This window comes from Polyodon spathula, chromosome 52 (assembly GCF_017654505.1).
Source record: "Polyodon spathula isolate WHYD16114869_AA chromosome 52, ASM1765450v1, whole genome shotgun sequence".
NCBI classification, from domain to species: domain Eukaryota; kingdom Metazoa; phylum Chordata; class Actinopteri; order Acipenseriformes; family Polyodontidae; genus Polyodon; species Polyodon spathula.
The window spans coordinates 155,201-176,002 of NC_054585.1; the positions used below are offsets into that span (position 1 = coordinate 155,201).

The 20,802-nt window shown below is 41.2% G+C and overlaps 1 protein-coding gene across 7 annotated transcripts in view; it reads left to right on the top strand.

The window, feature by feature from the left end:
- The window catches only part of golga2 (golgin A2), a 68,752-nt gene extending 49,013 nt beyond the window's left edge, over positions 1-19,739 (top strand). For all 7 annotated transcript variants that reach the window (XM_041239137.1, XM_041239140.1, XM_041239138.1 and 4 more), the window contains 8 exons: positions 827-926; positions 6,917-7,005; positions 7,553-7,706; positions 8,315-8,382; positions 8,790-8,892; positions 13,160-13,266; positions 13,734-13,902; positions 17,120-19,739. In XM_041239137.1, coding sequence (XP_041095071.1) covers positions 827-926; positions 6,917-7,005; positions 7,553-7,706; positions 8,315-8,382; positions 8,790-8,892; positions 13,160-13,266; positions 13,734-13,902; positions 17,120-17,358 — 1,029 coding nt within the window. In that variant the 3' untranslated portion in view covers positions 17,359-19,739. The remainder of the gene's footprint in view (positions 1-826; positions 927-6,916; positions 7,006-7,552; positions 7,707-8,314; positions 8,383-8,789; positions 8,893-13,159; positions 13,267-13,733; positions 13,903-17,119) is intronic.
- Positions 19,740-20,802: the final 1,063 nt, after the last annotated feature.

The following is a 20,802-nucleotide window of genomic DNA, read 5'->3' on the forward strand; positions in this document are numbered from 1 at the left end:
TTTTTTTTTTTTTATTATTATTTAATGTAGCGTGAAATAGTGTGTAATAGTCATTGGAAGCTTACTTGTGCAATGTCGTAAATGTAAAAAAGAAACGTACCAAGTTATTTGGCATGGTAAAATACTAAATGTTTAAATCATTCCATGAAAGATAGTCTGATTTGGTGGTTTTATTTTTGTGAATTATGGTAATTTAAGTTATTTTCATTAGTCTTTCTTCATTTGAGCCATTATTTGATAGCTTGCATGATGTACACTGTGATATTAAGGTTACCATGGTATTTTTAACAGTTATCATACCGTGCAAATTTCATACCATCCCATCCCTAGTATGCATTATGAACTTCAAAAACATTTTCTGTTAATTTGTTTTTATTATTTATTTAGTTAAGCTGTATTGGCTATATTTAAACAAAATATGTAAATCAATATTTATTTATGTATCCACTATAATCGGAATATGTAAAGTCAATTAAAGCCCCTTGTCGGTAAAAATACTCTTCCCGCGGGTCAATAATTTTCTACTATAGCCCTCCTTTCCAGTCCATGTTATCTATCTGCCTATCTATCACAGTAGAACCTAATTTATGTGCAATTTCAATTGTACGCGCCTCCCTGACAATCTCATTGCCAATGTAGACTTACCACCGTGGCCCACACACACAACGAAGCATGCATCAGTCTAAAACAGGGTGATTAGAAAGTAAGCACCATGTGTTTATGTGGTAAACTTGCTTCCTAATTGCCCTGCATGCATACATACATATATACATACATGTCAGCAGTGCAAGGGATAGAATGACTATCTAACTGGTTTGTATTTCAGGAGAACCTGAGCCAATTGTTTAAAGAGAATGAGGAATTGAAAGCAGAGGTCCAAGAACTACATGCAAATACAGAGCTCAGCACATTGCCAAGAGATCAAGGTACATGCTTTTATGTGAAAGTAATATTATTAGTTTGCATTCTCATTTCAAAAGTGTGAACTTCGACATATATCTCCCTAAATGTCTACAATGTTACGAACCTCTGAATAGCTTTAAACAAGAAATGCATAGTACTGTTTTGAATTACTCTATTTAAACTTAGTCTTGAAAAACAATATGCGCTTACTTTCTTATGCTTGACTGTAATGTCTTTCATGTTCATTCTTGATGAGGCTATGTCAAATATGTAATTTACTTTCATCCTTAAAAAAAAAAAAAAACCCGCAACCTGAATAACTGTATCAGAGCTGCTCGCAGAGCCTCTGTGACGCAGTCATGCCTGCCCTCGAGGGTATAAAAGGATTGCACGCACACAACTCATCGCCATTTCTCTTTTCAAGAACTGACTGGCAGGAGAGCCTATTCAGATAAGTACTTGTTACTTTTTCTGGAAATATTTTTTTTAAATTCAGATTTATTGTGTTTACACAAACTATGTGATATTACAAATAATCGATGTATTAGTTTTACTAAATACATGTATTTGTGCACTACGGCCTGTTTGTTACAGCCTACTGTGGCCTTGTGCCCCGTTTGAAGCCGGCAGTTTGACTTGCCCCTTCTCAGGGATCAAGCAACGTAAGTCGGCTGACTTTGTGCTCTCACCCCATGCTGCAACTCAAAGGTATCGGAGTACTCAATTATTTGGACAACTGGCTCATTTGTGCCCAGTCTGCAGCTCAGGCAGACGCTCACACGGAAGTGGTCATTGGCCACCTTCAATGGTTGGGTCTTGCAATGAATCATCACTTGGTGTATGCTGTCCACTGTGTCGGACGGCAGAGTGCAGAGAATAGACGGCTGTTTAGAACTATTTCACTACGGTTGATTTAAGATGCCTATTTCCACATCCCCATAAGAGCAGGGCACAGGAAGTATCTCGGGTTCGCTTTCCAGGGGATAGCATACGAGTTTCAAGTGTTGCCTCTGTTTAGCCCCCCCGTGCCTTTTCAAAGTGCTTAGAAGCTATTCTGGCCCCATTGAGACTCAGGGACATCAGTGCTCAATTATCTGGATGATTATCTCATTTGGCTCGTTTGTGCTGAGCACATGAGAGCCTCCTCTCACTGCGGGCAGTAAGGTTTTCAGCGCTAATGCACCTCCTGAGCGGCCAGCCGTGGAGATTGCCCAAGCGCATTATCAGGTGCAAGGGAGCTTGTGGCATCCTGACCCATCGACCCTGCAGCTCTGGGTCTGGGGCCTGAATGGCTGCATTTGAGCCATCTGGGTCTGGCCAGTAGGGTTGTACTGACACTGCTTACTGTTACTACTGTGTGCAGTACTGCATAGTGCAGAGTCTGTTCCGTCTTACCTGGGTTTCATGCATGTGTTTCTTGCAAGGGCAAGTTGCCTCTAGAAGACGGACATGTTGAGTGCATTGTCTCTCTTGGTCCTGAGCACACTCAACAGGCTCTGATTGATCACACATCATGTGATTTCTGTGCCCCTTTCACTAAGCGTACTGCGGACTGTCGGCTGGCCCATCGTTCCAGAAAACGCTCCCTCACGTACGATCAGTGAGGCTGGACCCTCCTACCATGGCTGTGTCAAGGGAAGGGGAGTGTCACAGTCGAAGGAGTCCAGTCAAGAAGCCCCTTGCCTTCCTTCCTTCCCCTCCTCCTACTCCATCTTCTTTCCCCAATTTTCCCACGCCTTCTCCCCCTCAAATGGAGGAAAAAGAAAACTTGCTGTTAACGTTTGGCAGATAGGGAGCAGATAGATAATATCTGGGAGGTCCTGTCACAACAGCAGGTTGTTCTTACTGAACTGCTGCAAGAGTGCACAACAGCTCCGGTACTACAGATCTCGTCCCACCTGCTCCTGTGCAGGCAAGGGCATGTGATCTAAGGGGTGATGCGTTATATTGTCACCTCCTGAGGAGTATGGATGTGGTTCGTCGTTGGAGCTTGAATGTAGTGCTTAATGTACTGATGTGACCTCTGTCTGAGCCCATGCACTCTCAGCTGAGCTCAAATTTTTGTCTTTTTTCAAGGCGCCTTTCTTGCTTGCAATCTCACCTCTGCTATACAGGTGAGTGAAATGCGAGCGTTGTCTGTATCGACAACATGGCTAATATTTTCAAAGGCCAGAATGAAGGTTTCACTTCTAACCTGGCTTTTCATGTTCACCAGTCAGTGGAATTGGAACCTTTCCATTCCCCTCCTTTCCAATCTGACAGGGAGCACCAGTTCCATACGCTTTGCCCTGTGCAAGCATTAGCGTATTATGTTGACAGGACTAAAAGCTGGAGGCAGTCAGTATAATTTTGTCTGTTACGGAGAGGACAGGCTCTGTCTAAACAGCATTTGTCTGAATGGTTGACGGGCACAGTTAAGACCTGCCAGAAAAGTTCACTGGCCATTCCACCAGGGGTCAGGCAACTTCATGGGCTTTGTTCCAGGGTGCATCTGTCCAGGACATATGCAGTGCAGCAGTGTGGGCTTCCTCCCATACTTTTACTAGGTTCTACCGACTGAATGTTGTAGAGCCGCATAACCCTGGTTTCAGCACTAGAGTGCTGAGGGCGGCTTTCCAGACCACCTTCACAACACAGCATTAGGTGGGTTTCATCGTATGTCTCTTCCAGCTATTGCTGGATGCTGATTACTAGCACAAGGTGGTTTCGGGTTGGCTTTGTAGCTCAGTGAGGGGCTACCATGTCCTTGTGTCAGCTTGGGTATACTCTCCTATTTGTAATGGTTAACATTCTCTACTTGAAAGGGAACGTTAGGTTATTATCATAACCCTGGTTCCCTGAAATAGGAATATTAACCATTAACTTCAGGGTCGCGGTGCTCATGGTCGCAGTCCTCGAAGAAAAATGGCATCGCTGTTGGTGTGTGCAACTCTCAAGGGCGGCATCACACTGCTCTGCCAAGAAGTTTCAGGTTTGGGTGTCTAAAGGGGAAACATCCATTTGTATGGTTTAATATTCCTATTTCAGGGAACCAGGGTTATGATAATAACCTAACGTTATTATCATAACCCTGGTTTCCTGAAATAGAAATGTAACCTTAACCTTCAAGGTCGCTGCAGCAGTCTTGAAGGAAAAATGGTGCCGAGTCCTGTGCGTGCAGTCCTGTGCGTGCAGTCCTGTGCGTGCAGTCAGGGGCGTCATGACTGAGATCAAAGCTGCTCAGCAGCCTCTGTGTCAATTTATTCGGGTTGTGGGTATTTTAGAGAGGTTAATACCCATTCGTTAATGGTTACATTTCTATTTTAGGGAACCAATGTTATGATAATAACCTAACATTTATAGGCTTTTATATCAAGACTGCTTTTCAATGGTGTTTTAAGTGGTTGCTTGAATCAGGTTTGACTGTATATGAATACAGCAATAGACCACAGGATAAGTTGCTGTGTGTTAAAGTAGGGCCAAGCATCAAACGAAGGATTTAAGATAGATTTTTTTTTTTCTGACCATTTATTCAAAACCTGAGACACCGAAGATTATAACAAGTCATTCTGTATCTTGTTAGAAGTACTCGAGAATACTGTGGCTATTGACAAGCAGTTACTTAACATGCTGTCATAGAAAGTGTCCGAGAAAGTAATTCCACATAATTACCAAATTGGTGCTTCATCGTGCATCTGAAAGCCAGTTCTTGCTCATTGTTATGTCTTGTATCCCTGTGTTTCTGCTTATCTATTTGAACATCAATCCTGGTTTGTCCAAAAGTTTTGAGTGTAACAGTTGCTGTAGCCAGTGCTGTTCCATATCACCTTTTCTGTACTGAACAAAAGACCAGTTCCAGCAGTATATTTTTTTTTAATGGACAGCTACCGGTAAGCCACGGATACCTTTTTAATAATTACAGTTCTGGAAGTGGCGAGTATATCCCTCCTCTTCCTGTGTCTGTTCAGGTGTTTGTGGTATATCCCTCCTCTTCCTGTGTCGGTTCAGGTGTTTGTGGTATATCCCTCCTCTTCAGGTGTTTGTGGTATATACTGTACCTTCCTTTTAGCAATCTCCATTTTTTTCTGAGAAAGTTCTTGAAAATTGATTCGTAATTAAATCGACCATGATGCCTCTGTTGTCTGAAATGTGTTTTTTATTTGTAAAAACTAAATCGAAATATTACTTCGACTCTCAATATAATTCTTAATAACACTCTATAATAAACAATATCGCGTAAAATATTATTGTATGGTAGTGTTTTTCGTCAGTCAGTTACTCTGTGATTTAGAAACAGTGTTAGCTCATTCAGTCAGTTACTGTTTCAGAAAGTGTTAGCCATTACCCAGATACACATCAGTCATGTTTTACCCTGCCCCCTTGCATTAAGAATAAAATCAATCTCCATTAAATTAATGCAGTTACCAGTCACACGCGATTTCCGACTCCATTTCCAGTTTTCTGATGGAAAATGTACTTCTTTATCCATCACAGCCTGCATTTTATTTATTGCGTGCCAAGTCAGTCTGTCTTGATTGTTCAGTTACACAGCGCTGTCTCCAATTTCACATGAAAATTTTTAGATACTGTTTTTTTTTTTTTTAAAACCTGTAATCTTTAATTGCTTTTGTGCATTTTCATTTGCAAGTGAACTGTGACATTAGGGATTTATCAAGCTCTATATTCTGCAATTCTGAATACCAACTTCTAGAAACTGATTTTTTTTTTCTTTTGCTAAATTGCATTGCCTTTTATGTTTTATGCAGTTCTGTGCATGGGTAACATTTTGATTTTGCTGTTGGGTTGTTAATGGGGAATTTTACATACTGCTACAATACGTACTGGATTTAAAAGTATTGTAGCTCTGAGCTGCGGGGTTTCTAGGATATAATGAGACAGACAGCAGTTGCAGTTCAAAGCAGTAAGAAAACGCTGTATTTATTTTTAGTTTAGTGAACAATGGCTCTCATTCCTCTTGTCTCAACTCTCTCCGTTCTCCTGCCATCAGGTCCTGCTTCTCTCTTTCAGACTGTCATCTCCACACACACACCCAAGTCCTTCCCCATTCCTCACTCATTGGTCCAACATTCCCTGTCCCTGACTGGTTGTGTCAGACCTGCTCCCACTTCCCTCAGTGACACAGTCACACACACAGTCTATAATCGGGTCCATTCCTACACCACAACCCCCCCTCATAGTATGCACCGTGTATTACAGTCCACATGTCGTCTTTTCTTTTGGCTTATAATATAGTTATATTTTCAGAATCATATCATATTCTGAATTAAAAAAACTATTTGTTTGATAGTACTGTACCAACAAAACCAACTTTAGTACATCTAAGTGGAAGTCCACTTACTTTAAAACAGTCTGAGTGCTGACTGTAGTCCATTCAGTCATAGTTACTCTGTGTTTTAGAAGCACTGTTAGCCCATTGTCATAGTTACTCTGTGTTTTTAGAAAGTGTTAGTCCATTCAGTTATAGCTAATGTGTTTTAGAGGCAGTGTTAGCCAATTCAGTCTATCCTTTATCACTTTTTGCACTTGCTTGCAGCACATTTTGTCTTGACATTGTAGCAGGATTTCTGAGAACTGTCTGCTGTAGATTATTACATTTTTCCCCCAGTGTCTTTATTTGCGTATGGTATATGATCGCTCGTTGTAATCACTTCAACTTCCTCCGCTGGCACAGGTGTGATCGAGGAAGTTTTTCTAAATGGAATGAGGTTTAAAAGAAAATTTGCAAGGAAACTTTCTTTTACTCTGGGGGCTGACATCATCTTCATATGTTGTCAGAAGTGCCGTAAAGGATACAAAACATGATGGAAAATGTATGCAAATTAGCAAAACTGGATGATTTGTTACAAACACGTGACCTTTCCTTAGCCGTGCCTTAAGAGATGGAAACTGGTGCTAAGAGCAATTAAACCTTTTATTAAAGGCCATTTTTAGATGGTGCTTTGTGAGTAGCCCTTATAAACTGAATGTATGTTAGACTAGTGGTATAATTCACTTCATATGTGTGGTCATCTAGGTGATGGTGTTGAGAGTAAAGCTTTACCTGAAGGATTTGAGAAAATGCCTATTGCAATCCCCGAAGACTTCGAGAGCAAGGAAGAAATGGTAGGATTTCTCTTGCATTGTGACACAGCTCAGGTCACGAGAATAGTCAATCGCTGGTTGTCATTTTGTACTAAAGTGTTATACTGTATATTTACAAAAACTGATTGTTTTACGATAAAAACCTAAATTATAATTGTTTTCATATTACGCAACTGAGCATACCATGGAGGCAAACAGGAAAGCAAGATATACAGGTGTAGAGTTCAGCACTGTGACTGTCCTATGTGCGCCTTGAAATTAGAATAACTCCGACTGAAGTTGGGTGCCTTAGAATTACGTTACTACAGGTCTATAATTTTTAAATGTACTGGAAAATACAACACCTGCAGTGGTTTCTTACAACAGGCTATTTACGTTAAATTCACATGCCCTTAGTTCTAATTGAAAAGGTAATGGAGTTTAAAGCTTTTTCTCTGGGATAGGACAGTACACAGCAGGTGCAGACTTGAAAGCAATAATAGTATTTGAAAGTAGTATTTACAGCAAGGGAGGCTGCACTCTGATAGGGACTCTGTGCACAGTCTGACTGCACTGGTTTTATTTGCAGGCTGCCTTCCTGAAGTCTGCCCTGTCTCGGCTGGAGAATGAGAGAGATGAAATAAGCCAACAGTATGGTGAGCTGAAACGGCAGCACCAGGCTGTCATCCAGCAGATGACATCGCTAAGGAGCGAGCATCAGCATCACACTATAGCCTCTGCAGGTAGGCAAGTGTACCAAGAACTCTGTGACCTGAGTTTCAGGAGCCGATGTTTTTACATTTTCATTAGTCCTGGAAAGGTGTGTTCCTGTGGGACAAAAAGGAAATGTGAAAAATGAGTTTGAGTATCTGGATGAACACAAAAATAAAACACAGGAGAATCATAATTACTACAGATTTGTTTTTACCAAGACAGTCAGGTTTCCATCTTGTTGAAACGAACATTGTGGCAGGTGGCCGTTTACCCCTACACCCAGTTAAATGAAAATGTAATTTAAAAGTTTTTTTTTTTTGTTACTTAAGCATCCCCTTGATCTGTAGTGTTTCTGTAATTCACTGCCACCACCTTTTTGACTGCCAATATCTTAAACATTTAAAATGGCAAGTTGATATTTTCAATGTTATCCCATGCAAAATTGAGAAACAAACTTCATTTAAAAAAACAATCAATCAACTGGTTGTAATCATAAAAAGGTAAAGAGGATATTATTAAATGTTAAGAATACACAATATTTTAACTATATCGCAAGTTTTGGGGAGGGGGTGACTGCTTCAAGTTTTACCTGCTCCAGGGTAGGCTGTTACCGCTGTTTATTGTTTGGTCTCTGCAGGCTCAGGTGTGGATGGAGTTCCAGTGGAGGTACATGAAGCACTGAGAGCAGCAATGGAAAAACTGCAGGTTGGCAATGAAAAAAAAAAAAAAAGGCTTCTTACTATTGTAAAATACAATGCCTTCTTGGGGGAGTTAATTAAAGAGATTTTCTATAAGTAGAGTTCATGTTGTACATTTTACTGTAGCATGCAGGAGAGGTGAGATTTTGACAAAATACAGTAGTTTTAATGCATGCTTTGATGTGCATTGTATCTGTAGAATACACTGAGGTAGACGTGGGAGTGAACTAGACCAGCTGAATGTACCCCTGCAGCCACGACGCTGAGCTTACTTTAAGAGCTTTGAAGTTAGCAGAAGAGATCACTGGCTCCATATAAGAGAGAGACAACTGAATTTTACTTCCAACAGGCATTCTGTTAGGATGCACTACTGCTCACTGACTGACTCTCTGCTCTCTCTGTGTTTCTGCCCAGTCTCGATTCACAGCGCTGATGCAGGAGAAGGTAGACCTGAAGGAGAGAGTGGAGGAGCTAGAGCATCGCTGTATACAGCTTTCAGGAGAAACAGACACAATAGGTAACGGCAGAACACTACATAGATGAGTGTGCTATTATAGCAAACTGAATGTTTTCAAAGAGCACAAGTATAGAACTGTTTTGGTAAAAGCAGGTGCCACTGCTGTACTTGACTAAAAATGTTTATTATATGATTACCTTTTCAAACTATTTGTGTGCTTAACATTATTTCCCTTTCAAATAAGAAATATAACCATTACATTATGGGTGTTAACCTCTTTAAGACCTGAAACCTGAGACCTGAAATTACAAATAAGATGTAACAAAGCTGCTTGCAGAGCCTGTGACAGTCATGTCCAACCCCCAAGGACATAAATGAACGGCACGCACAGATCTCATTGACATTTTTCCTTGGAAGACTGACCTGACAGGAGGAGCTTATCAGATGAGTACTTGTTGCTTATGACTGTATTATTTTTGCTTAAGTGTTTTACATCATTTATGCGATATAAATTATTACAGCATAAGTTCATTTTTTAAAACTAATTATGTTTACATTGTGCATCACAGCCTGTTTTGCTACATCCCGCTGCGGCCTTGTGCCCCACGTGAAGCTGGCAGCTTGAGTCGCCTCTTCCCAGCGATCAAGCAGCGTAAGTCGGCTGACTTTGCGTTCTTCCCCCAGGCTGAAATAGCTCCGGCTGGAGTTATTTTATTCTCATTTTGGCTTCTGCCAAAATTACGAGACAGCTTGTATAATTTAAGCAATTATATTACTGTATTATTGCATGTGAGAAATAATTTATTTTCTCGTTATGTTTTTCTGTTTTCAGAGTCTGCGCGCAGGGCTCAGCAGCGCTCCGCAGGACCAGGAGGCTGCTTCAGGAATCCCTCCCACAGCATCTTGATGCTGTTTTGGTGACCGCTTTCACATCACCATTACGAGGGCTGTTAATTTGCTAACAAGCTGGCTTCCCTCAGTCTTCAGTGGGTACTGACTGAGTGGTTTTGCCAGTAGCTTGCACAGGTGGGCATCCCTGTACACTGCTACCTGTGGTAACTGCAAACCAAGCAGACCCGTACTGGGGCCGAGGTTACTACACCGGTACGGTGCAGAATAAACTGTACTGGGTCTATACCAGCCCAGTGCTGCAGACGCCGAACCGACCCAATACTGTCCTGGTTCCGACCCACTACCGACCTGGTGCTTCCATTCTCTGGTCTGGTACCAAGCTTCTTGACAGTCCAGTTGCTGTCTTTAGCAGTTGAGGCAGCAACTGTACATTCTTACTGTACATTGCTTGTTTCTTATATCATGCCTGAGTTTACCCCTGTGACACATGCAAGGCCAGCCTGCCTGTGGAAGACAAGCATGGCACATGCTCTTCCTGCCTGTGGCAAGAGCACACAAAGGAGGCACTCGTAAACTGCAGTTTCTGCAAGTTTTGTGCTCATTTCTCCAATTGTATGCTGAGAAATGTCTCCACTACAGCTCTACTTGAGCGCTCTGTGTCCTTCACTCCTGCACAGCGCTCTTCACCCTCTGTTAGAGAGGTGGCTTTGTCCTCCCCCCTCCCACCCTCGTGCCAAGGGAAAGTGGACGACACACCCAGGAAAGCAGCCCGTGCAGGAAGCTGTCCTCATGGTCCTCATCCTCTTCTGCCTCTCCTTCTCCCCTGAAGAGTCACCGGTCCAAGTGATCGGCAGACTGAGCAAATGGAGAAGCTCTGGGCAGCAGTTTCACACCAGGTACTGCCTGCCCTGCCTGTCCCTATGGGGTCCCAGGGGACTACAAGTGTAGATTAGCAGCAGCATGATGTGTTTGCTATCGCTGCCTCTGAGTATGTGGGCAAACAGGAGCTGGTATTCCTGTCTGAGGATCAGACAGCACATCTCCTGCAGTTAGACTCTCCTTATCAGCTGTGCTTATACCATTGATCAAGAGTACCCCTGCAGTCTTGCTATTCTGTTGCAGTGTTGGTAAAGGTGCCTAATGTGGCGCTCCTGTCCAAGGTCGCTGTCTGCCTCAACAAGCAGTGTCGGATGTCAGAGATGATCCTTAACCCTTTGCGGTCCATTTATTCAGCGCTTGGCAGGAGCGTCGGGTCCAATTTATTTTTACATGCGCTGTTTTAATATTTTTTTTTCAGAATAAAACAGGTTTAAAAGGCACTGAATCGCAAAATAACACTCAATACTGTATCTCCAGCCAAGCCCCACCCCTTGTTCGCTGCATTTTTCATATACCTTGTTATAGACGTGCATACTGATAAATCCTCTCCTAATTAGTTGTTTTATCACCAAACTCCTCAATAATGTGATCCAGGTCATTATTTTATTACTATAACATCTCAAAAAGCTTTGGAAATGTCTGTGATATTCTTTGAGCGCTGGATGCAGAAGCAGCTACCTCCTTTGTTTATGTCCGTGTTATCTCTGTGGTGCATGGGGCTATCAGATACAACCCTTTTTTTATTTTTTGGCTACATTCAGCTCCTATTGGTCTCACTCGGGCATTGAAAGGTTTTCTCAGCTTTTTCAGGAGAAAAAACAACTAGAGACCTGTGCTTTTGATGATATCGGACAGGATCCAACATCACCGCATGTGGTGTGATTGCTTCCAAAAAAGTGACCAACCAGCATCAAACTGGCGCTCCTGGCCCCAGCAGCCTCAGGGACGGGCACAGGCGGTCAGAGATGGTATTCAGAACCAGCCCTATAATAGGTTCCGCCACCGGGCGCAGAGGCAAAAGCCTCAGGCCAAATCACAAGGTGGGCAGCAGCCCAATATTTTCGATCTGCAGGCAAGTTTACCTGGACTTGCAGAAATTTTTGCAGGATGTTGAAGGGAGACGCACTTGTCCGTACAGACAACACAACAGTGGTGGCTTACATTAACCACGAGGGTGGCCTCAAGTCTCCGGGTCTCCATCACGTAGGCCACAAGATTTTGCTCTGGGCGCATGAGAATCTCCTATCACTGTGGGCAATACACCTGCCTGGGGTGATTTAAACTGTGCGGCGGACCTCCTCTCAAGGGGAGTTCCCAGCGCCTTGGAGTGGGGGCTTCACCCTGCGGTGGTGAGCCATTTGGGAGAGATTCATGGAGAGCAGAGATAGATCTCTTTGCCTCCCACTAATTGACCCACTGTCCCCTTTGGTTCTCCAGAACAGGAGGCGGGACCCACTGGTGATAGGTGCCTTGGCACACCAATGGCCAAGGCAACTATTATATACCTTCCCACTCGTGTCCGTATAGTTATGAGGACACCAAGGCCGTGTCCTCGGTTGTTTTTTTTGCATCATCAATGCTGATGCTCATGTAAAAATTCTGGTAAAGTACAAAAGACTCCTGTAAGCTGCAGCCACAGAGGCAGCACAAACCCCAGAGCACCACTATCACTGCACATCACATCACAGCTAGCAGCACCACATGAAGAACGTATTTCACCGGGAGCACTTTTCTGTGCACTTGTGGATTTAATGTATTGTGATTTATTATTTGTTCAACCGTTTTGTGTGGGACTGAAAACCTGCCGTTTTAACCCCCATACCATTGCTGTCATAGGGGGATTGTAGTTTTTAAAAAGTAACCTTTTCATTGTAAATATACCTCCTGATTTGGACATTCACTTCTTTCCACACCACTCACATCCTGACAGGCCAGGACAAGGGTTACGCTGTGTACCAATTCTGCCGCTTTTGACCAACACAGTCTCGGCATTCCATATCAACCAGTTTGTGGAATTGGAGACTTCATTCCACCCCCTTCCAGTTGTCGCGCAAAAAATCATTTTGTTCATCTGTTCATTTTGTCGCATCACTGCACAGTTTTGCTTATCACATTGTGTCTGGTGGGTAGCAGCCTTTAGCCTTGTAGCATTCCATTGGTGTAGCAGTCTTGCACTTGCGATGGCTTGAGTGTACTTACCCACACAGTAATGGTTACATTTCGTACTTCATAAGGAACATTAGGTTATTATCATAACCCTTGTTCCTTGTAATAGAAAAGTAACCATTAACCTTCAAGGTCTGCGCCCATGATTGCAGCAGGCTTGAAGGAAGAATGACGATGAGATCGAGTGCCATTCATTTATGTCCTCGGGGATGGGACATGACAGCGTCACAGGCTCTGCAAGCAGCTTTGGTACATCTTATTCAGGTTTCAGGTCTTTAAGAGGTTAATACCCGTACAGTAATGGTTACATTCCTATTTCAGGGAACCTTGGTTATGATAATAATGTAACATTTTCTCCAGTAAGCGTAGAGTTATGTTTAGGGTGAGTGGCAAGTTGCTTCCCCTGACCGTCCCTTCCTCTGTGCTCCAGGGGAGTACATCGCCCTGTATCAGAATCAGAGAGCCATCATGAAGCAGAGGAACACCGAGAAGGAGGAGTATATCAGTATGCTGGCCAAGGACAAAGAAGAGATGAAGGTGTAGTGGCTTATCTACCTCATTTTGATATTTTTATGTATCATTATAACGGCTTGGACTTTTCGGTGTATATTTTTTGAACAAGTGCTAAATATACTTATTTTAATTCCTCACCTAACATATTTGATTTGAGATGGTTCTTCATTATAATATCATGATACCTGTTAATTGTGCAACAGATTTTCGGAGGATTTTTTATGAGATAACTTTCCATTTACTCTGTGCATGATAAACTGCATTTAAGTGCAACTGATCTCATATAAAGGCGAGTTATTTATAGGGTATAAAAATATGCATCACATTGTTCAAGGCCTAGCTGTAATGGGCTCCCTGCTTTTGATTGCATTATTAATAATCAGGAAAAAACAAAGTAAAAATCATTACAATCATTGAACTTGTCTGTCTCTGATCTGGTTTTATGGGCTTTACCTCACTCTAAACATATGTTTCCTGTATTGTCTGTGCAGGTGAAGCTTGGGGAGTTACAAGATCTGGTGATGCGGTTGGTTGGCGAGAGGAACGAATGGTACAGCAAATACGTCAGTTCAGTACAAAACCTGGATGTGGTTGCCAGCAACGTAGAGCCCAGTGTCCCTGCTGAGAGGCGCATCGAGCTAAATGCCACTGACGGAGAAGGTAGGCGCTCACAATTCAATATTATTTGTTATTTATTTGTTTATTTAACCCAGAGATTTACCCATTGAGACAGAGGCCTCATTCGATTTATAAGGGATATCTACATACTTATGCTCCCTTCAGACTTGCACACATCTTTTGTTTGCTGTTTTGAAGTTCCCTTTCAAGTAGCGAATATTAACCATTACAAAATAGGCGTTGCACATTAAGACATCTGAACCTGAAAACTTCATACCAAAGACACTCGTCTGAGGAGGGTGACGTAGTGCTGCTCTGCTCCTGCAAGCATAAAGCCTCTATACGCCCTGAAAGTATCGCCATTTTCCTTTCAACCTAACTTAATTAACATCAGAGAGTTGATAAGTATGTCGTCCTGTATTTCTGAACTTTTTTTAGTATTTGCTTAAATGTGTAGTTATTTAGGGAATTTCTAAAGCAAAAGGCATTAAGAAAGGCATTAAGTAGACCTTTCCAATGATATCATATGTTTGGTTGTGGGATGTGTTATATTTTTTCACATATAAGCCACGCCTCGTAAGATTTATCTTTTTTTTTTTTTTTTTTTTTTCTGTTTTCTAATAGTTCCAGTTTAAGAGCTACAGGTTGTAATACAGAAAGGTTCATTTTTCAGCATTCTCGTCTTCATACTTCTGCTTTTGTCGTCATGTGTGTTGCCAACAGTGCTGAAGAACTGAAGGTGGAGCACAGAGAGATTTTCTTACCAGTGGTGATAGAACGTTGTATCGCTCACCGTTTACTTTCCACCACTCCAGCGGCTTACCACTTCTGGATCTATGACTGGCTCACTTAAGTACAGATCAATCTGTTCCTCAAGCTTAACAACCACTTCAGAGCTTTCAGCTTGACTTGAACCAAGAAAATGGTCGTATGTACTGTGTAGTAAACTTGTAGGAGGCACTTTTTCCTTTAGTTTTTTTGGGGTTACTTTCTTTTCAGTGCTGGTACTACAGCTTGGTTGGCTTGCTGCTTTTGAAGCTCTCTGCTTTTCCCACGAGCCACGCCTCGGCTTCACCCACGAGCCACGCCTCGGCTTCACCCACGAGCCATGCTTTGGCTTTGGTTAAGGTACACACAGATGAAAATATCCTTCATAGCAGGGGCCAAGCACACGTGCAAGTACCACAGATTGGACATCATATTTCAAAGAACCATCTTGTAAAGCCCTGCAGAATTGTGCTGTGCATAGTTTGAATTCCTCTGGAGGAAGGTCCTTCATCCTGAAGTAGGCGTTTTAGACATTGACACTTGGAATGATGCAAGATGAAGAGCCACCAGCTTTGCTCGTTTCTTCAACAGAAGTTAGTTTCCACTAGATGTGAGGCAGTGTCCCACTGATCATTAGTCATGCATGGAAAGTGTTCATATTCACTGCAGTAAACATTTAGTGCACGTTTCTGTGCTATCATTCTCTGTAGCGTGTGCAAGGTTGATTTCCAGCGAGTTGGGACAGACTGTGTAATGTTGTGTTTGGGGAGATCGAGCTCTTCCTGTATGGCATGTAAACATTGCTTGGCAAGCACAGAGTGGCTGATATGAGTTGCACTTCATTTGATTAGACATAATGTCTATCACTGCTCTTTGACTGGAAATGACATCATTTATCATGAGCTGTAGTGTATGAAAAGTGCAGCTTAGATTTAGGTATCTCAATTCGTTGCATTCCTTCCACCATGTTTGCTCCGCTGTCTCTCAGAACTAGCAGTACTCTATCTGTGCTGATCTCCCAGTAATTCAGCATATTTATGAAGGTCTGTCCAACGTACTCTTCAGTGTGAGACCCACACATTGGCCATACATTGAGAACAGCTGACATTCTCTTCCAGTCATTGTCAATCCAATGAGCAGTCAGACTGACCAAAAGTCAGTAATGAAAGATATGCTGTGGCCAGCATTCTCTGCTGTCACTAGAGACTTGACTTTTTTTCTACTTTTAAAGTATGTTGAAAACCAACATCAGACACTACAGTAAATGGCTGATCATCAGTTAGATGCCTTAGATCTGGGATCATTTGTGTCCCATGCCTTCGATTTAACCATCAGTAGGTTGGTTTCTGGCTCTGTGAAGTTTTAGTGCTTTCTTGCTCCTCTTTCTTAGATTGTGTTTTGCTGTAAGCACTGGGGTGGTGGGTCTTCAGGTTATTCCAGATATTGAACATATTTTTCTGTTTTCCTTTATTTGATCCTAAGTTAACTGTAACAGAACAGAGGCTGCACTGTGCAGTACCAGGGTCAGTTTCTGAAAAGAACCGCCATACTGTGTTCTTTTGATCACCTGTCCATACTGTGCTTGGGACCAAGGTCACGCTCCGCACCAACACGGCTTTCTTGCGTAAATGTATTTCAGCCTTTCACGTTAACCAGTCAGTGGAGCTGGAGGCTTTCCACCCCTCCTTTCCAGTAGGATAGGGAGTGTAAGCTCCATGCGCTTTGCCCTGTCCCAGCTTTAGCGTGTTATATTGACAGAACTAAAAGTTGGAGGCAGTCCAAAACAGCTGTTCATCTGCTATGCTGCTAAGGCCCACGGTAAAGCCCTGTCTAAACAGAGGCTGTCTGGTTGGATTGCAGAGACAGTCAAGACTGCTTATAAACAGTCCAACTTGCCCCCCCTGTGAAGGTCACTCCACAGAGGTATGTCTAGTTCTTGGGCATTGTTCCAGGATGCATCCATCACTGATGCTGCAGTATGGGCCACGGTCCATAGTTTTCATAAGGTTTTACAGAATAAATGTGCTGGATCCTCAAAACCGTGGCTTTGGGACCAGAATGCTAACTGCGGCATCATGTCGATACTGGAAGCACCTGTAGACAATTGATTCCTGCTACGTACTAAAAATAATAAATAAATAAATAATCAATCTATATTGTGGCAGCCTTACCATCTGACCCTCTCAGATTTAAGTCGTTCTGCAAGTAATGCACTTTGTGACTTGTGATGGATACATTTAGTACTTGAAAGGGAACTTTAGGTTATTATCGTAACCCTGGTTCCCTGAAATAGAAATGTTATAAATAATAGAGCAATTTAACAAGTTTTCAAAAGTTGTATTCTTTCAGAATTTATGATCTTGGGCTACATTTTATTTGTGGTGCCAATATCCTTTAACCAATGGGTAAAACAATACTGGGGAACTGAGAATATGGACAATAAAGGGTTGTTTCATTTCTTCTGGTCTTCTCTTCCCACTTCCTGTTGTAGAAATGCCGGAAGTAAGTTTGTCAGATGAGGTGGCTGGAGGCAAGTCGGAGCAGAGTGCAGCCCCCCAGGAGGGGAAGCCCGGACACCAGGAAGACAGGACTACCCGTCAGATCATGCAGCTGCTGCAGGAGATCCAGAACCCTCAGGCCCGGCCCAGCTCCTTCTTCGGGGAGAACCCCTGCATCCCCTTCTTCTACCGGGCTGATGACAACGACGAGGTTAAAATCACAATCGTCTGAGCTGAAAATGTCTGCAGTTTGCATAGCAGTGGAGGAACCCAACAAACTCAAATAACACTGCAGGCAACAACAAAAACATGCTCACTGTTGTCTGAATCCTTTCTGACTGTTTCATAACTTGGGTGGTTTTGTTGTTTTACACCAATGAATTATACCATTTTCTGATTTCTGCCATTAAAGTTTTAGCTCTGTGCCATCAGTTTTAAAGAAGCTTTTCAAGAAAAGGCAAAAATTGCAGCTATTCCCAGCAAGATGATAAACCTGATTTAAAATGTTTTTATGTGCAGCGTTCTACATTCTTCAGGAGACGTAAAATAGAACAAATAAGTTATCAAATTGTGCACAATGGCAGTATGAAAAGCGGTGTTCTCGGAATAGGAATCCTTAAAAATGACCCCAAAACACTGCTAAGGCTTCCATGTTTTACTATATTTTTTCTGCAGCTTGGTATTGGTGAATTGCAAAGTCATGAACCCTCCGTTCTATTCAAGCACTATGTATTTGGACTGGGAAATTCATATCACTACAAACTACAGCTGGACTACAATAGTCTCAGAATAGGAACCATAAACACTGGCTTATGACTACTGTCAATATCTGCCTGTTGACATGATAGTTGTCCAGAATTTAGAATTATATCTTGCACATTTAAAAACATAAATAAATAAATAAATATGCTGATTACTGAAACTTAAACATAAATGACTGGGACCTGAAATAGCAAAATAACTAAGATTGTCCTGCACGTAATTCTGCAGGTTACTTCGGGGTTCATTGGTTCCTTGCTTGCAGACAAATTGACGTGTTATTAGGATATAAGAAATGCACTTTGTACTAATGAAGAGGTCCACCATAAATAGTTTGTGTTTGAAAGATTTATTTAAAGGATTGTTGAATAAAAAGAAAGGTTGTATAGCAAGAATATTTCCTTCTTGTTTTTTGTGTTTTAAAAAAAATCTAGGGTAACAAACATGAAACCTTTTAAATTGTAATAAACTTTTTGATGGGGCAGGGTGCATAAACTATGAACTTGGGTGAGAAGAATGACGACACTACAGGTCAGAGGTGGCTGGTGACAAGAAAGATTCAATTTTGAACAATGAGGAGACTGTGGGCAGCACACTTTGCTCTTGTTTTATTCATTGATGTAATGAATTATGAACTCTAATGAAGAAATTTGAGTGTTTTAATATGGCATTTAAAGATGGGATTACCCAGATGAATACTCAGATTTTGTATGATTTATGAGTAGAATCAATTGTCACTGGTCTTACACTGGTCACTGGTCAAGGCAATCTTAAAAGAGGTACAGCATTTTATTTAAAAGCCTTTGTTGCCTATACTGTTTTAAATACTACACTATTTAAAAGTATGATCACATTTTTGGTACCTCTTTTAAAAAATATGTACTGTGTGGATATCGAAATCATTTAAACTTTAGAATTCACGATTTCGGTAGTGTTTGAGAAAAGTCTAAAGAAAAGTGATGCAAGTGTAGTGAAAAAGAAAATGTAACTTCTGTTCTGACAATGCAGATCTTGTGTCAGGTATTGGGTAAGATTTAATTTACCCAGTACTTGACTTCAACAGCAGACGATGAAGAGAGTAACAGATAATGGGGGTTGGCGTAGCACTCAGTGCTGCTTTACTGTGTCATCTGAGTCATCTTCCAGATTATCTTTATTTTATAGACTCTCAGTTACTCCAAACAAGACTGTATTTTGCAATATAAAAAATTATGGGTTCTCCAGCCTCTGATCTTAGGGTGCGATTAAGGAAATGGGTTTAAACCTTGTTTCCACAAGGCACCCAGTATTCCTGTAATGCTCCCAACTGCAATTAATTTTTTGGTGGCTGAAAAGATTTAAGGTGCCATCACAAAATTCAAATGGACTAAATTGTTTGAGGGTCTAAGATTTGAGACCTCTGTTCCAAAACTTAGGAATTTAACTGGCTGTATTAAATACATGTGTGTAAGAAGTGATGCAACTGGATCCTTGCCCTAGTTCTGTTATTAAAATGATTGGGAAAGGATGTCTTCTCTAAAGAATTCTGTAAATACTGTATCTGTGTAACATATTGTATATTCATTGAGTAGTAGTAAAAAAAAAAAAAAAAAAAAAAAAGTTTGCATCCTTTCCTGCTGCTGTGGCATTACTTACTTGTAAATCTAATGATAGGTGGGTGGGGATGTGATTTAATATTGAGGGTTACTCATATTTATTTGCAATAAATATACGCATCAGTTTTAAAAGAATGTGAAGAGAAACGCAATAATATGGAAAAAGCAATTGTCTGCTGTATTTCTGAAGTGATTAATCCTGTTTAGAGTTAATTTTCTGAATAAAACTGATCCAGCAAATCTGTTAAATCTGAGGTGTGTTTTTTTTTTTTTTCCCATTTGCAACATTGTTTTCTGAATTCTAGTGTGAAATTCCAAGTTCGGTGTCACCTGTGCATTCGTTGTACAGCCTCATCATTCCCTCCTTTAATCTGTATTCTGCATTTTTTGGATATATACTCGGGGTTTGTACGGTCAAGGAAATGCTGGAAGTGTCAAGGAATCTGAAAACTCTGATTTCCAGACCTGGAAAAAAATACATTTAAATAATCTTGGGAAAAGTCATATTTGCTGAGAATGTTTATATTATTTGAACCGCACTTTATGTTGTTCAAGACTACCGTTGTGTTTTCTGTCTGTGTTTCCTTGGCAGGTTTTGCTGAATTATTATTATAAGTAATGAACTTGGTAACGTAGACACACATGTAATTGCTTAACCTTTGCAAAGGGCAGCGCTAAGACGTACAGCTCAAAATGGCCTCACCCAGGTCCATTCCTATGTCCAAAAAAAAATGAGTAATGTCTATTACTTTTTTATTTTTTTATTTCGGAGAACTAAAAATGTTTTCATACGCACTTGATTGTTGTGACCTTAAAAAATTTAAAATGAAATAAATGGAAGTCATTCGTAAGACGCCGGAAGTCTGTCATCGATTAAAAGAAGAAAACAAAACACAATAAAACATACCTGCACGCATTGCTTTGAGCCATAGTCCGAACTGCACTGTTTACTACAGCTGCTGCTCGCAGCAGCGCGTCTGCAGCAAGGTGCTGGGCAGTTTGGAGACTACAAAAAAAAAAAAAGAATTCATGAAATAATATAGGCTAGGTAGTTGTTAGTTTAGTTTGTTTTTTATTCTGAATTTAATTCATTTAAAAAAAAAGGAAAGGCAAGAGAAACAGTATTTTTTTATTATTATTCTATTATAATAAAGAAGTTTGTAGGTTTGTGTTGCTGTGGGGCCATGATTGGGTTTAAGCACGTAATAATCTGAAGCAGTGGTATTTCAAAATAACAAACGCCCGTCTTTGAAGAAGGCTAGAATGTGTTTTTTTTTTCATTATGGAAAAACTTGTTGTTAATCTTGACTTTATTGAAATTC